Source organism: Pleurodeles waltl, chromosome 5 (genome assembly GCF_031143425.1).
Source record: "Pleurodeles waltl isolate 20211129_DDA chromosome 5, aPleWal1.hap1.20221129, whole genome shotgun sequence".
Classification (NCBI taxonomy): Eukaryota; Metazoa; Chordata; class Amphibia; order Caudata; family Salamandridae; genus Pleurodeles; species Pleurodeles waltl.
Genome location: NC_090444.1, coordinates 679,465,464 through 679,478,000, shown reverse-complemented (window position 1 = coordinate 679,478,000; position 12,537 = coordinate 679,465,464). Strand labels below are relative to the sequence as shown.

The 12,537-nt window shown below is 39.2% G+C and overlaps 1 protein-coding gene across 5 annotated transcripts in view; it reads right to left on the bottom strand.

Annotated features, from left to right (window-relative positions):
* The window catches only part of NT5DC1 (5'-nucleotidase domain containing 1), a 999,625-nt gene that overhangs the window by 191,095 nt on the left and 795,993 nt on the right, over positions 1 to 12,537 (bottom strand). For all 5 annotated transcript variants that reach the window (XM_069234556.1, XM_069234559.1, XM_069234557.1 and 2 more), the window contains one exon: positions 3,350 to 3,468. In XM_069234556.1, coding sequence (XP_069090657.1) covers positions 3,350 to 3,468 — 119 coding nt within the window. The remainder of the gene's footprint in view (positions 1 to 3,349; positions 3,469 to 12,537) is intronic.

The following is a 12,537-nucleotide window of genomic DNA, read 5'->3' as shown; positions in this document are numbered from 1 at the left end:
GATACCTAAAGAGGGAAACAGGAGGAGAGGAGCCAGTCATCGATGTGTGAAAGACAGTTTAGTTGTATCTTAGATTTGGGTTTTAGTTTCCATTGGGTCAACTGTAAACGTAAGATTTTCTGACCAATGACGATGTGAGAAGATGCTTTAGGAAATTTGAACTTAGCCTGACAGCAGAGAGAGTTCTGGGCATTATCTTTCCCATTCTTCTTGTTAGCGCACAGTCTTATTCTGTTCGAGGGAGCTGAACAGTTCCTGATAGTCTTTCCTTTACAAACATCCTCATCGAGTAGATCTGTGCTAATGCTGATGCTTTAGCTTGCAAGATTTAGGTGACTCAGATAGTCTAGAACCCACTGTGTCAGAGCCATTACTTTTTCACTGCCCGTTACTGAAGCTGACCTGACGGATATCCAACTGACTAAGAGAATCGCAGTTTGCTGATCCCACTGAGGAGAGGTATAACAAATGCTATTGTTTGTTGTAGGTTTGTTCTTTAGATTTCTAGGTATCAACCACTATTTTGATAGAGCCATAGCTAGATGTTTTTCCAAATTAACTTTTGACTGAATTGCTTTTGAATGAAGTCCAAACATGCCATTCTAATCAGAAGGTTAGTGAGAAATCATAATGTTGATGAAGGTTATTAACTAAGATTTGATCTTGTTTACCCGCTGAAATCAGATGTATGTTATTTCTATTGCGCAGTTATTGTTACTATTGATTTGCACTGTACCACTTGAATGCTTAATTGTGAGTGCTTTAGTTAAATTGAGATTCTTTAGAAGATTTGGTCAGCCAGTGTTATTCATCTATGTTTATCATTTGATATTAAGATTAATATACATATTGTTAGCACTGTTAATATAGGAAAATAAACTTTCTAAATTGTACTAAAAGGTGTGGTTTGATAGTCATGGCGACATGGGTCATGGTGTATGACGTTTACCGACTGAAGTGTTGCCAAATCGATTGTTTATATATTGTGGATCTTAAATTGTTTATGGAAAACGTTGAGTATAATGATGGCGATATTCCTCTAAGCATAGTCAAAAGGTCTATTGAACCTCTAACGCGTTCCCTTATAAATAAATTACAAAAGAACAAATAAGGCCAGACGTGCTCACAGGCCCGAGCTCTGAACTTTCAGAGGGCAAAGGAAATCATAAAGACTGTAACAGGGAGAAAGCTTTGACTACTGTCAAATTAAAACCTCGGAGGGGCAGGGCGGATTAAGAGGGCAGTGATCAGATACCTGACAGCGTATGTAGCTGTCTTTGGGGGTATAAAGAGTATCATGTCATCACTATACAATCTTCTCATTGAGAGAGTGGTCAAAAGTGAAAATACATGATAGGGAGGAAAGGTATTTTGAATAGAGATCAACAGCGGTTTCTTCTTGATGGCAGGGGAGAGTCATCCCCCCGCTGAGAGCCATGCAGGCAAAAATAAAATGGTAATGAAAAGATGTCATTTCCATTTTATTTTTACTGGCGCAGCACGCACCAGCTCAAAGACATGCTGGGCGTGTCCTCTGCTGCCGAATGGAAGCAGAGGACTGAACTAGTGGGATGAGTGGATGCGCCACAGTGCCCATGTCACTTTGGCTGTCTGTTTTGCACTGGCCAAAGTGACATGCGCACATGAAGTTATCCACTCAGATGTCTTAAGAAAGCTTGGTGGAGACCAAGCACAGGCCTTTAGGGCCTGAAGAAGCATCCAGCCAGGCTGCTTCATCCAATCCAGGCACTTCTCTCCTGCAGGTTAACACCATGAGAGCAGTGTCTGAATTGATTAGGGCAGCTCTTCTGGCATCCTAAAAGGAGAAGAGCACTGAGGAGGACACACAGCACGTAGGTAAGTGCTGTATTTTATTTTAAATGAGTATGTATGTGTGTTATGCATGTAAGTGTGAAATGCATGTAAGTGTCCAATGCATGTTTTAAGTGTAGTGGTTGTGTTTTTTTTGTTGTAGTTAGTGTTATGGATTTATTTGGGCTTTAGGCAGGAGGGGTGGTTTATTTTTTTGAGAAGTGGTGTGGCACTTCACTCACCCCACCACTTTCAAAGGGTACAAGCCGCCCATGGTAGAGATATACGTATCAAAGGATGGTGGCAACTATGGGAAGCTAGAGGCGGGAATAGCAGAGTGGTCCTGCACATAGAATATGTATATACAATTGTATCTGGATGATAACTGACACCAGAGAAGCTCAATGTGATATATCCTGGAGGAAGTGGTCTGTGAGGGAAACAATGTGCAGGCGAGAGTATATTATTGATGACTTAAATCCATTTATAGCTAGGTAAAATACATTTAAAAAAGTATTCCATGGACAAGAACTTTGTAACCTTAACAACATGCCAACATGATCTGTTCTTGTGAGGAATGATCTTACTGTGCTTTAGCAATTTCCACAAGTACCATGCAGTGCTACTGTTATAGACAGAGGGAAATTACAGGCAAAGAGGAAAAGCCAAGAACGACTGGTTTGAAAACAACAAGGACGTGAGATGGCTTTTCCAAGTACACCAAATGGAAAATGCTGCTTCAGAGTAATTTATCAGTACAAGAGATGCACATACGTTTACAAGTACTCTCCTTAACAATCAGTATACCTTTAATAAACCGAAAATCATCTGCATGCCCACGCAAATTATAACTGCACTGATAAATGGGAGGAAAGTTGAGTACAGCTGCAAGCTAGCTCTCATTGCCTATCTCCAGCTTCTCTAGCAGCGCTTCAAAACCACTCTAAAAGTTGTCTGCAGGAATGCGTGATGAGGGCTGTACAAGCACCAGAAGCCAAGCCTACCTGAACAAAGGTGACAGGATCAAGTTAAGTCCTGGTGCTTCTGCAGACGTAGGAGCAAGGCAAGCTTAGGGATGGTGGCAAAAAGCCCAACGCTCCATATGGACCTTGAAACAGACACCTTTGCCTGTCCGTATGGCCCTTTAGTAATGTGGATGCAACAGTAAATGGGCACAGTACCATCACTCATTTTGCTTGACACTTGAAAAACCTAATGACTGTCCAGTGAGAGAAGTCAATGTGAATTATATTAGCTACATGCCAATGGCAAAGGGCGTCGACTCATTGCCCACTCTATGAATGCTGACTTGTGGGCTGATTCAAAATGCTAATGACATTTCAAACAGGTAGTAGCTGAAGGAAGGTGACCTCAAGATACCTCTAAAAGATAATATTTATGGACTATTGTATTATTTACAAAAATCTAGCCCCACAACTAAAGCTGTCTTTTGTACCAAATCTAACAAATAAGTATTAAATAATAACATAAACACCTAAGAAAATAATTAAACAAGTAATGCATGATTATGTCATACCTTGGGTTCGGGTTTGCCTGACATTTTCTTTAAAAGATCATAAAGCTGGATCCAGTTTCCCTGTGAGTACCATCCAGGCTTATCCAGGAAAGGCAGCACGTCTTGTTCCTTATCATTTTCTGAAAGTACAAAAAAATCTATGTTTGCACTATTCACAACTGTTTTATTTCTTGCATTATGGCAACCACCATCTTATATATCATCGACAATTTTCTCTTGTTCACAGGTGAAGATGACTCGTTTTTACGTATATTGCTTGACTTCTCAATTTCCTTCGACAAAGTCAGTCATGAACCTGATTCTCATGTGCTGTTAGCTGGAGTTAGGAGATGGAGGAGTCAGAACTGCCCTGCAGACAAAGAGCTTGCATGCCCCCATCAAAGAGGAGCATATAGATTTTATATTTAGCACCCTTCAACTCCTTATGAGTGTCTTATGAGTGTGTTTTTGTCTGTTTGCTGGGGATTGCATGTGTCCGTCTGTACGGATGCCTTTGTTGGGGTATATGTATGTTTAAATGTATGTGTGTGCAATTTGAAAGCCTTTGTGGATGGAGGCACTGGACCCAGGGGTTGGCATGCATGGGCGCCAGAGTGGCCAACAGTAAGTAAAGTATTCCAAAATGCACCCAATCTGCTTCCAATAGAGTTGATGGCACTGTTAATAAACAATGCTTTTTTGGCAAGTTATCAAAGTGAGAAAAGCAAACAAGCTGCTGAATAAACATTACCATATTTACCGCTACCTGCCGTGATTAGTTCGCATGGAATGGGATCTGCTCTCTTTCATATCTCTCACCTGAGACTGCGCCATTCTCCATTCTCTCGTCCATATCTCCTTCTGGATATATTTTCTTTTGTCACTTTCTCCATTTGTTGTTCCCTGAGTCCCTTTCAGTCCTCTTTAATGTTTCAACTCTTCTTATCTCTTTATCAATTTTTGTCTTCCTCTCAATGTCGCCCCTATTATTTTTTCCCCACTGTGCTGTCTATTCTCTGGGTGTTGTTTCTCTTCAGTGTGATGCTTTTAGCTTTGTTTATACTGTCGTCTCCACTCTCTTTGTTTCTCTCTCTCTCTCTCTCTCTACAACTTTTGTGTATTTCCTTCAGTTCACTTTCCACCTTAATTTGAACTCACACTCCCTCTTTTAACTGTGGCACGCTCTTCTTTGACCACATTCTATTTTCACCATTTTCCTGCTACCATCTCATGTTCTTCCACTCGTTTTTTATCCTGCCACCTCTTCCACATTTATCTGGTGAAGGTCCTCCTCCAGACTCCTGGGACCCTTCTGGGAAGAGGCCCTGCACTTGAGTGCATGAATTGGTGCCCTAGCAATCTAAAAGTTCACCAGCCACCACTGGCAACAGACTCTTTCCATCTAAGTATCCAAGATCTGGAACAACACTGCCTCAACCTTGCTACAATTCAAGAGTTGAATAAGTGCCTCTTTAAGGACCACTACATCACAATGCATTAACAGCCCACAAATCAGCTGCCTCTCAAACCACTAGTTGATTGTATCATTGCCCTTGACACTGTACAGCTCTCTGCTTTCAGATACGTCGCCCTATACAAATTCTGCATACATATATATGTACATGCACACATACACTGTATTGCATTGCATTGCAGCATTTATATAGGACTTCCTACCACTATAAGGGGCTCTGGAGTGCATACCTACATGAGTAGTATGTTACACTGTGTAGGGTGTGTGGTTGGAAGGATGGTGTCTTTGTTTTGATCATATTTGGGATGTTTCTATGTCGTGCGTGATGACCACTGAGGTGTGGTTATCGTTTTATGGGACACAGCGCATAGCAGTGTGTTGAGTAATTTAGGGTGAGAGATAGATGCGCAATTTTATGGTTTTCAATATGCTGGTAGCTTTGAACATTACTGCATTTATGGTATTTCATATTATACAGTCTGCTTATCTAGTTACTGCACTGCGCTGTCAAATTTGAGAATTTGTGTATAATTGTGGTCCTGAGCTGGTATGGTTGGAGGGAGAGAGAAGTGGAGACATCTGTTGGGATGGGCATTTTTATTATCAGCCCATATCTGAGTCTCTTTTTTAAATGTAAAAAGCAGTGAGATTGTACAGATATTTCAAGATCTATTCATGCATGGAAATGGAAAACTTGAAAGTTCTACTGGATTGCATGATGTGACTTGCATTTTCAAATAAACTTTACTCTCAGTGCATTAGAAATAGATCTGTTTCTGAGACTGCAGTGTCACACATCTTTACAATGAACAATACAAGTGGCAGTGTCAAAATAACATCCAAATAATACACCAACATTTGATTTACGCCAATGTTTTTTTTGATTTTCAAATTTAATTTTGTAACACAATGCCTGTTAGCCTGGCATACCATGTCTTTCTGGAAGTTTCAAAAGGGGAGGCACCTCATATTATTTATGGTCCTAATTGTTTGGGGGCTGGGGGGTTTGTGCAAAAGTACAAACACAGTCCACATGAAACACATGTGCTTTGCAATCATACAATGTCACTTTGGTAGATCGGTGATGCATCCATCAACATGTTGGAATCGCATGAGCATCAAATAAATAACCCAGGCACGTGGTGATGCGGTTCTGGAACCAAAGGAAGGGGCTCCTAGCATGGAGCCTGGTTTTGCACTTGGACAGACCCATAATGTCATAAATTTAAGGCCAGCCATTGTTTTCGTGATTTCAGGATCACTACCAGGGTAATTAAACACAGTTAAGTCTAACTCCCCATTAATAAAAGTGCAAAAATGGTACAGTATTTCTGTCTGTACAAATTGTGTATGCCTATTTCCCAAATATTCCCATTTTAGATGTTTAGAGGCCGAGACACAAAGACATGAGAGTACATAAAAGAGCCATTAAGGAGTACTAGTTTACATACTCAAAATACCTTTGCGAATAGTAATCTATTACTTTGTATTTCCCTCCACATCCATGCTTCTTTATCGGTCCCATTCATTAGGTGGTTAAGGCAGCACGGATCAGATTCAAGAGCATCGATCCTCCAATTTGAAGGGTACTGATTCCCCCATAGTTCTACCTCTTTCCTTCAGAGCTTTCCCCCAAACAAGAAAATCAACCTGAAGCTGCAAGTCTCATTGATTTTGTATGAACCGCAAGGTGCAATTCATGCCACCAGCACTCTTTTGTCCTCTATATATTCCTTGTAGAATTATGTTTTGGGAATGGAATTTCCCTATCACAAAGCTCTCATCATCAATTCGTTCTTATCCATTGATCAATCCTCTGGCAATTACGGCAGACTTTGGATGCAGAAGATGTTTACATAAATATGATAAGAGATGAGTAGGGTGACATTTTAGCATGTTTCGTAAAAGAGATAAATCCTCCAAGCAAAGTGAAAAAAGCTTGGTACATAGGAGTTAATTTGGGCATCTCTCACTGTTTATGGCCATCACATCATTTGCCTTAATTTGGATGACATCATCATCCTCTTACCACTGTTTCTGACACTATGGACCATTCCATTTTGCTTTCTATTTTGCCTTCTTTTGGTATCTCTGGCACTGCTCTTTCTTGGTTCTCTGGCTGAACATATTATGCTTCTGTAGCGACTCCTTCTCTGCCTCTTCTTTATTGTGTTCTCTAGGTTTCAGTCCTTGCCCCTTCAGGTCTTCCCTCTCAAGGATTATCTTTGCCTCTGACCTATCTCATAACATTTATGTCCATGATTTCCAGCTCTGTACCTCTTTTAGCTCCTTTATCTATAATGTTCATGATAACATCTCCCATTATCTTTTGGCAATTAACTCCAGGATATACTCTCACGCTTTACATCAGGATCATGCCAAGAATGAAATGTTATTCTTCCTTTCAGCCTTCTATTATTCTGCCCCTCCTGACTCCTCAGACTTTTTACCTCCCTCCCATCTCACCTTTTCACCTTCTATCCACTATTAGGGCATTATCTGTGCAGTCTGTCTCTCTGAACGTCTTTACTGTTTCCCACTCCTTTCACTTTGTTCTCTACAACCTTATTCAACTTCTTCTGACATTCCAGGCCTCCATAGTCCTTATTTCTACTCATATTCCATCTCACATTGACTGTTTTTATACTATGCCTATTCTTTTTCTCCATTAAAATCACTTTCCACTCTGCCATTCGGCTTCTTTTTAAACTTTCACCCACTGCTAGATGCTATCCCCGTCCTATTTCACTTTGTTGGATACCTTTCTCTTTTTACCTCCAACTCCACTTTGTATGCATTGTCTTTAAATGTGTACCTAGTCTGGTCCCTCCTTGCCACACTTTTCTTGTTCAGCTCTTTGGGCAAATTGCAACCCAACTTTTAGCAACCAGTATCTAATTCTGAAAGGGAAACCAACTGCTTTTACAAACAAGTTTTAAATTCGGAAACACTTCATTGAGAGTTAGCAGTGGTACCCTTGAGAATCAGTTACCATACCAACTTGGGAGTTGTCAACTTACCAGAAATTACGGCCACAAACCATTGATACAAAGGGTTCCAATTAGGTATCTAGAAGGGATGCCCAAAACAGGTCACTGCCAAATACCACATCTGTAACCATTTCTAAACCCAGTTTGTGATTCGGAAACAGTTTTCAGAGAGGTAAAATGAGTTTAGTACATTAGAAACGTTTTTTTACACATTAAAAACCATATGATTTACTGAAACGGAGTGTTTGTGACTGGTAAAAAAAAACTTTGTACAACTAGCCCTATATTCCCCACTTAATAGCTCTATTCTTCCTCTCAGTTTAGACTTGTCTATCTCCTTGAGCCCCCTCTCTTTTTAAGACAATAAGCTACAAACACCCTCTGTGCCTTAGTATGTCCCTCCTCTTCCTTGTACATTTTTCTGGTCTCTCTGAAATCCCATCTGCTTCCCCTGGCACTTTCTTAGTCCTCTTGTTGCGTAACTCAACCACCTTCTTTGGGAACTCTTATTGTGTTCTTTGTTACGTACCATTTTATTATTTGTTTATTTTGTTATACAGTGCTTAGACATACGTTCTGTATAAACAAAAAGGAAATGAAACAATTGAAAAGTCCATTGTTTTCAAGATGCATAGGTCAGGAGAACTATGAGAATGCTGCTTTGACTAGCTGTCTTTGCATGTAAAGAAGGCTCCTATATAAAACTCAGAATTTGATAATCATATTTGATTTTGGCAACTGCATTTGCAAGATGAAAATGAAATGCAATATGGCAGTCGCCAATGATACATCAGTGCGGCTACAAGAGCATCACATGGAACAGAATGGTTACATTGCAATGGAGGTATAACACCATTACTGAAATTAGTGTCACATTATCTACCTTATTTTCATTTTGGACATTTTTGCTGAAGCTGGCTAAAAGAGCATGCACAGCCAATCATCTATCTCTGTTACTCCCTGGGAAGTTGCACTTAGTCACCATGCCCCTTTACTGACTCCCGTGTACTCTATCTTTCACAACTTTCTTTCCCTTCTGTGGCCACAACCTTGGTGCCTGGGTCATTTGTAGGTGAGAAGCCCTTCAGTCCAATCGCAAGTCTTGTGCTGTTCAGGCTCTGGTTGTGGTTAGGAACGATGTTCCTCCAAAGCCCACTTAGATCTTCTTGGGCAGGTGACTGGGTGGTTACCAAGGACAGGAATTAGGATGCTTGTGAACTTTCCACTGCGTCACTTTTACAGAGTGGTTGAGGAACCTTGGCACTCTATGCGCTGTCCATCTCTTCACAACACACAGTACCCAAAGTATTGTGGCAGGAATTGCGGGCAGCCCCCTGGAAGAGGCAAAGTAGATACTGCATTGCTTCCTTAGCTTCCTCTGCACTGCTCCCCCACCACATATTTTTTTTTTTATAACCAGTAGTACATCCAGTAGCTTTGCCACTCCAGGGGGTTCTAGACCAGTACTCTGTTGCAGATTTATAAAGGAGCGTAAAAACGCCTGACTTCATGTTCACCTTTTCAAAATTCGTAAACTACAAGCATTTCACTCAGATGTTAAAGGCTTTGTCACATAGGTTGCACATCTTCCTGTTGAGCTAGTAAATATTCCACATTTAAAATTTCTCTTAGAGAATGAGGTTCGAATTTCAAAATGTACTATTGACATAATCTATGCTGGAGGAAGGTTGCACATTTAACTGCTGGTTTGGTGAGGAGCTTAATATTCCCAATATTAACAAATTACACGCTATTTTATGAAGCAGGTTTTTTTTTATAGATAGTTTGTCAAACACATACTCCTGCCTACATCCATAGTCCGGCTCGGGAATTTTACACAGACTGAATAACCCATAACACCCTTCTCCCCAGTGCCACCCCTTCCCTTCCAATTACGTCAAACGTCCTTGTGTTGCCTTTCAGAGACACAATGGTTAATGGCTTAATACAAGCGGGTTCTTCCGCACTTACTTGGTACCTCACATAGTGTCATCAAGTCATATTGGGGCACCTCTTGAGCTATCAATTAACTGGGGTACTCCTATTCTACGTCAATATTCTAGGAACTCCAAGGTACTTGGGACATATTACTTCTCTAAACTCTATTACTGAATGACAGATAAGGTCTCCAGCACATATTGAACTGTTTCTCCCTATGCTGTAATGTCAAAGTTACTTTCTCCATGGCAAGTATGTCTCACACGTTAAGCAGCCAGAACTTATAGTTGGGTATCCCGGCTGATCCCCAAGCTGCTACTATAGCTTGTTTTACTACACCTAGAAGGGCTGTTACCATCTTTTAGCTGGGAGATTTGAGTGGATAAGAATGCCTATCTGTCACCCCAAGCAACATATATGCTGGTCAACAGTTGAAATTGTAACATTGAGTCGATCATCTATACCTTCAAACGGATTTCCAAACATGGATGTTGGTTTACAGGATTTTGTTTTTGATATATATATATATACAGTATATATATATATATATATATATACACATACACATATGTATATATAACCCAGTGGCGGTCGCCAGTATTCGGTACATATAGTTAGGACCTAGTTTCTATAGTGAAAGCGTTTTTTTGTTTGGCTAATAACTTTGGTGCCTTTTGATGAATCTTCACAAAACTTTCCAAAAAAAAACCACTTCAGCTGTTGCATGGAAAGTTCGGGGTCAAGCAGGCGCTAAGAAACATGGGGGTCTCAAAAAGTTTTTTCCACATTCATTTTTTAATAGGTATTTTGAACAGTGATAGCACCAAAACCACTGGACGGAATTATACCAAATATGGCAGAAAGGTAGCTCTTGGTCCAAAAAGAAACCTTTTTGTTATTCGGTGTATATGCATTCAGTAGTTTCCTAGGTATTACATGAAAAACAAACTTGTATTTATAGGGACGCGGATCCTCCTTGGATCCTCTGTGGATTCGAAGGAAAAGCAAGCACCTGATTGGCTGGCCGCAACCTGACAGAAAAGTTGCGGCCACCATTTTGTTTCTCACATTGCCTGGGGCATGGGAAAAAAACCGTACAAAAGCATATATAGCATCCTGACCCCATAGGACACATAGAGGGGCCCTGGGCAAAAAATGCCACTTTTATTTTTTGGGCAGATCCATAGATATGAGGATCCTCCTCGCATCCTGGGGTAAAGCAAGGCCTTGATTGGCTTGCTGCAACCTGACACAAATATTAACTTGTGCGTTACAAAAACCATAGAAATGCACTGGAAAAAACAAAGGCTACAGAGATGTTATAGTTAGGTTGCCATTTTACCCAAACAAAATCATAGAAATTCAGTAGTTATAGTTATACTTATAGTTATATTTAGCTGAAGAAACTAAAACTCATGCTGGAAAGTAACTTTCGGCAACTAGTTATAGTTTCTTAACATAAGTATAACTATAAGTATAATTATAATTACTGAATTGCTATGGTTTTTGTATGGGTAGGACGTCAACCTAACTATAATGTCCCTGTAACCTTTGTTTTTTTTCAGTTAATATATATATATATATATATATATATACATATATATATATATATATATATATATATATCCATATCTCACGTATAGCAATTTCATAATCCAGAAAAGGATAACCGGACACCATGACCATGCAAATTTACATTTATTGACGCGTTTCGGCCGTAGCCTTGCTCACAATACTCCTCCAATTCATTCTAGTTACATATAAACCTAAATTACAAAACATGAAAAAAGGACTAATTTCCAAGACAGATTCCTCAGGAAAGGAAAAATGGCAGCCATTTTGAACTACATCTTTTTACATAATAAGATACTAAAAGTGACACAGTGTTTACTGCAGTTCCTCCTCTAATGAAGAACTATATTTATATTTATGTTACCTTCAGTTTGTCAACCTTTAGTAATTATATATAATAATATAGGCTAAATTTCGTTAACATTCTTCAGTTGAAAACATTCTAATTCTTTTGTTTCATTAATAGCAGAACAACCGCTTATCTCCTCTGTCTGTTTTTCCAAGTTAACTCACCTAAGTTACTATCTTCTCATTAAGTCCCTAGTCATCTGCTCTTATCTCCAATATTAAATAGTGTGTTTTAGTTCACTTCTAAAACCAATTACCAGTGTTATAAAAAATAAATACTTTAAATATAACCCATGAGTAAATAAGTCTAATTCTAAAAATCTACAATATAAAAAAAGACCCAACCACTGTGGCTTACTGTTATCCATCTTGTCATCTTATTATTCCGTTATTTAAACATCACATTTTAACATCTGATACTGATATAACATCCAGACTATTTATAAATAATGCCTCTGTTTGAATAAATATGAATATTAAATACATTCAATAGTCTGGGAATAAATAAATAAATAAATAAATAAGTGTACAAGTTGGGAACTCCTAAAACATCAGTGCTACATATAATCCCTCAACACACATGTTAATTAATAACCCCAAAACATACCAGCAATGGAATACAAAAATAGAATTATTTACAATTGATAATTAATTCATCTTGGGTAGTATCAAAAAAATCAATCAATCGAAAAATCAGAAAATCAAAAAGTCAGAAAATCAAAAACTCGGGACATGAATTTAATTTGCTTTCAAATGTACAGCTAGCTCCTCACTTAGGTTTAATCCTTGTGGAGCAAGGGTCTTGAAGTCAATAATATATTTTGACTCGAGAATCCTCAATTTTACAACTCTGTCCCCTCCACCTGGGTCCTTCTTCACCTGATCAA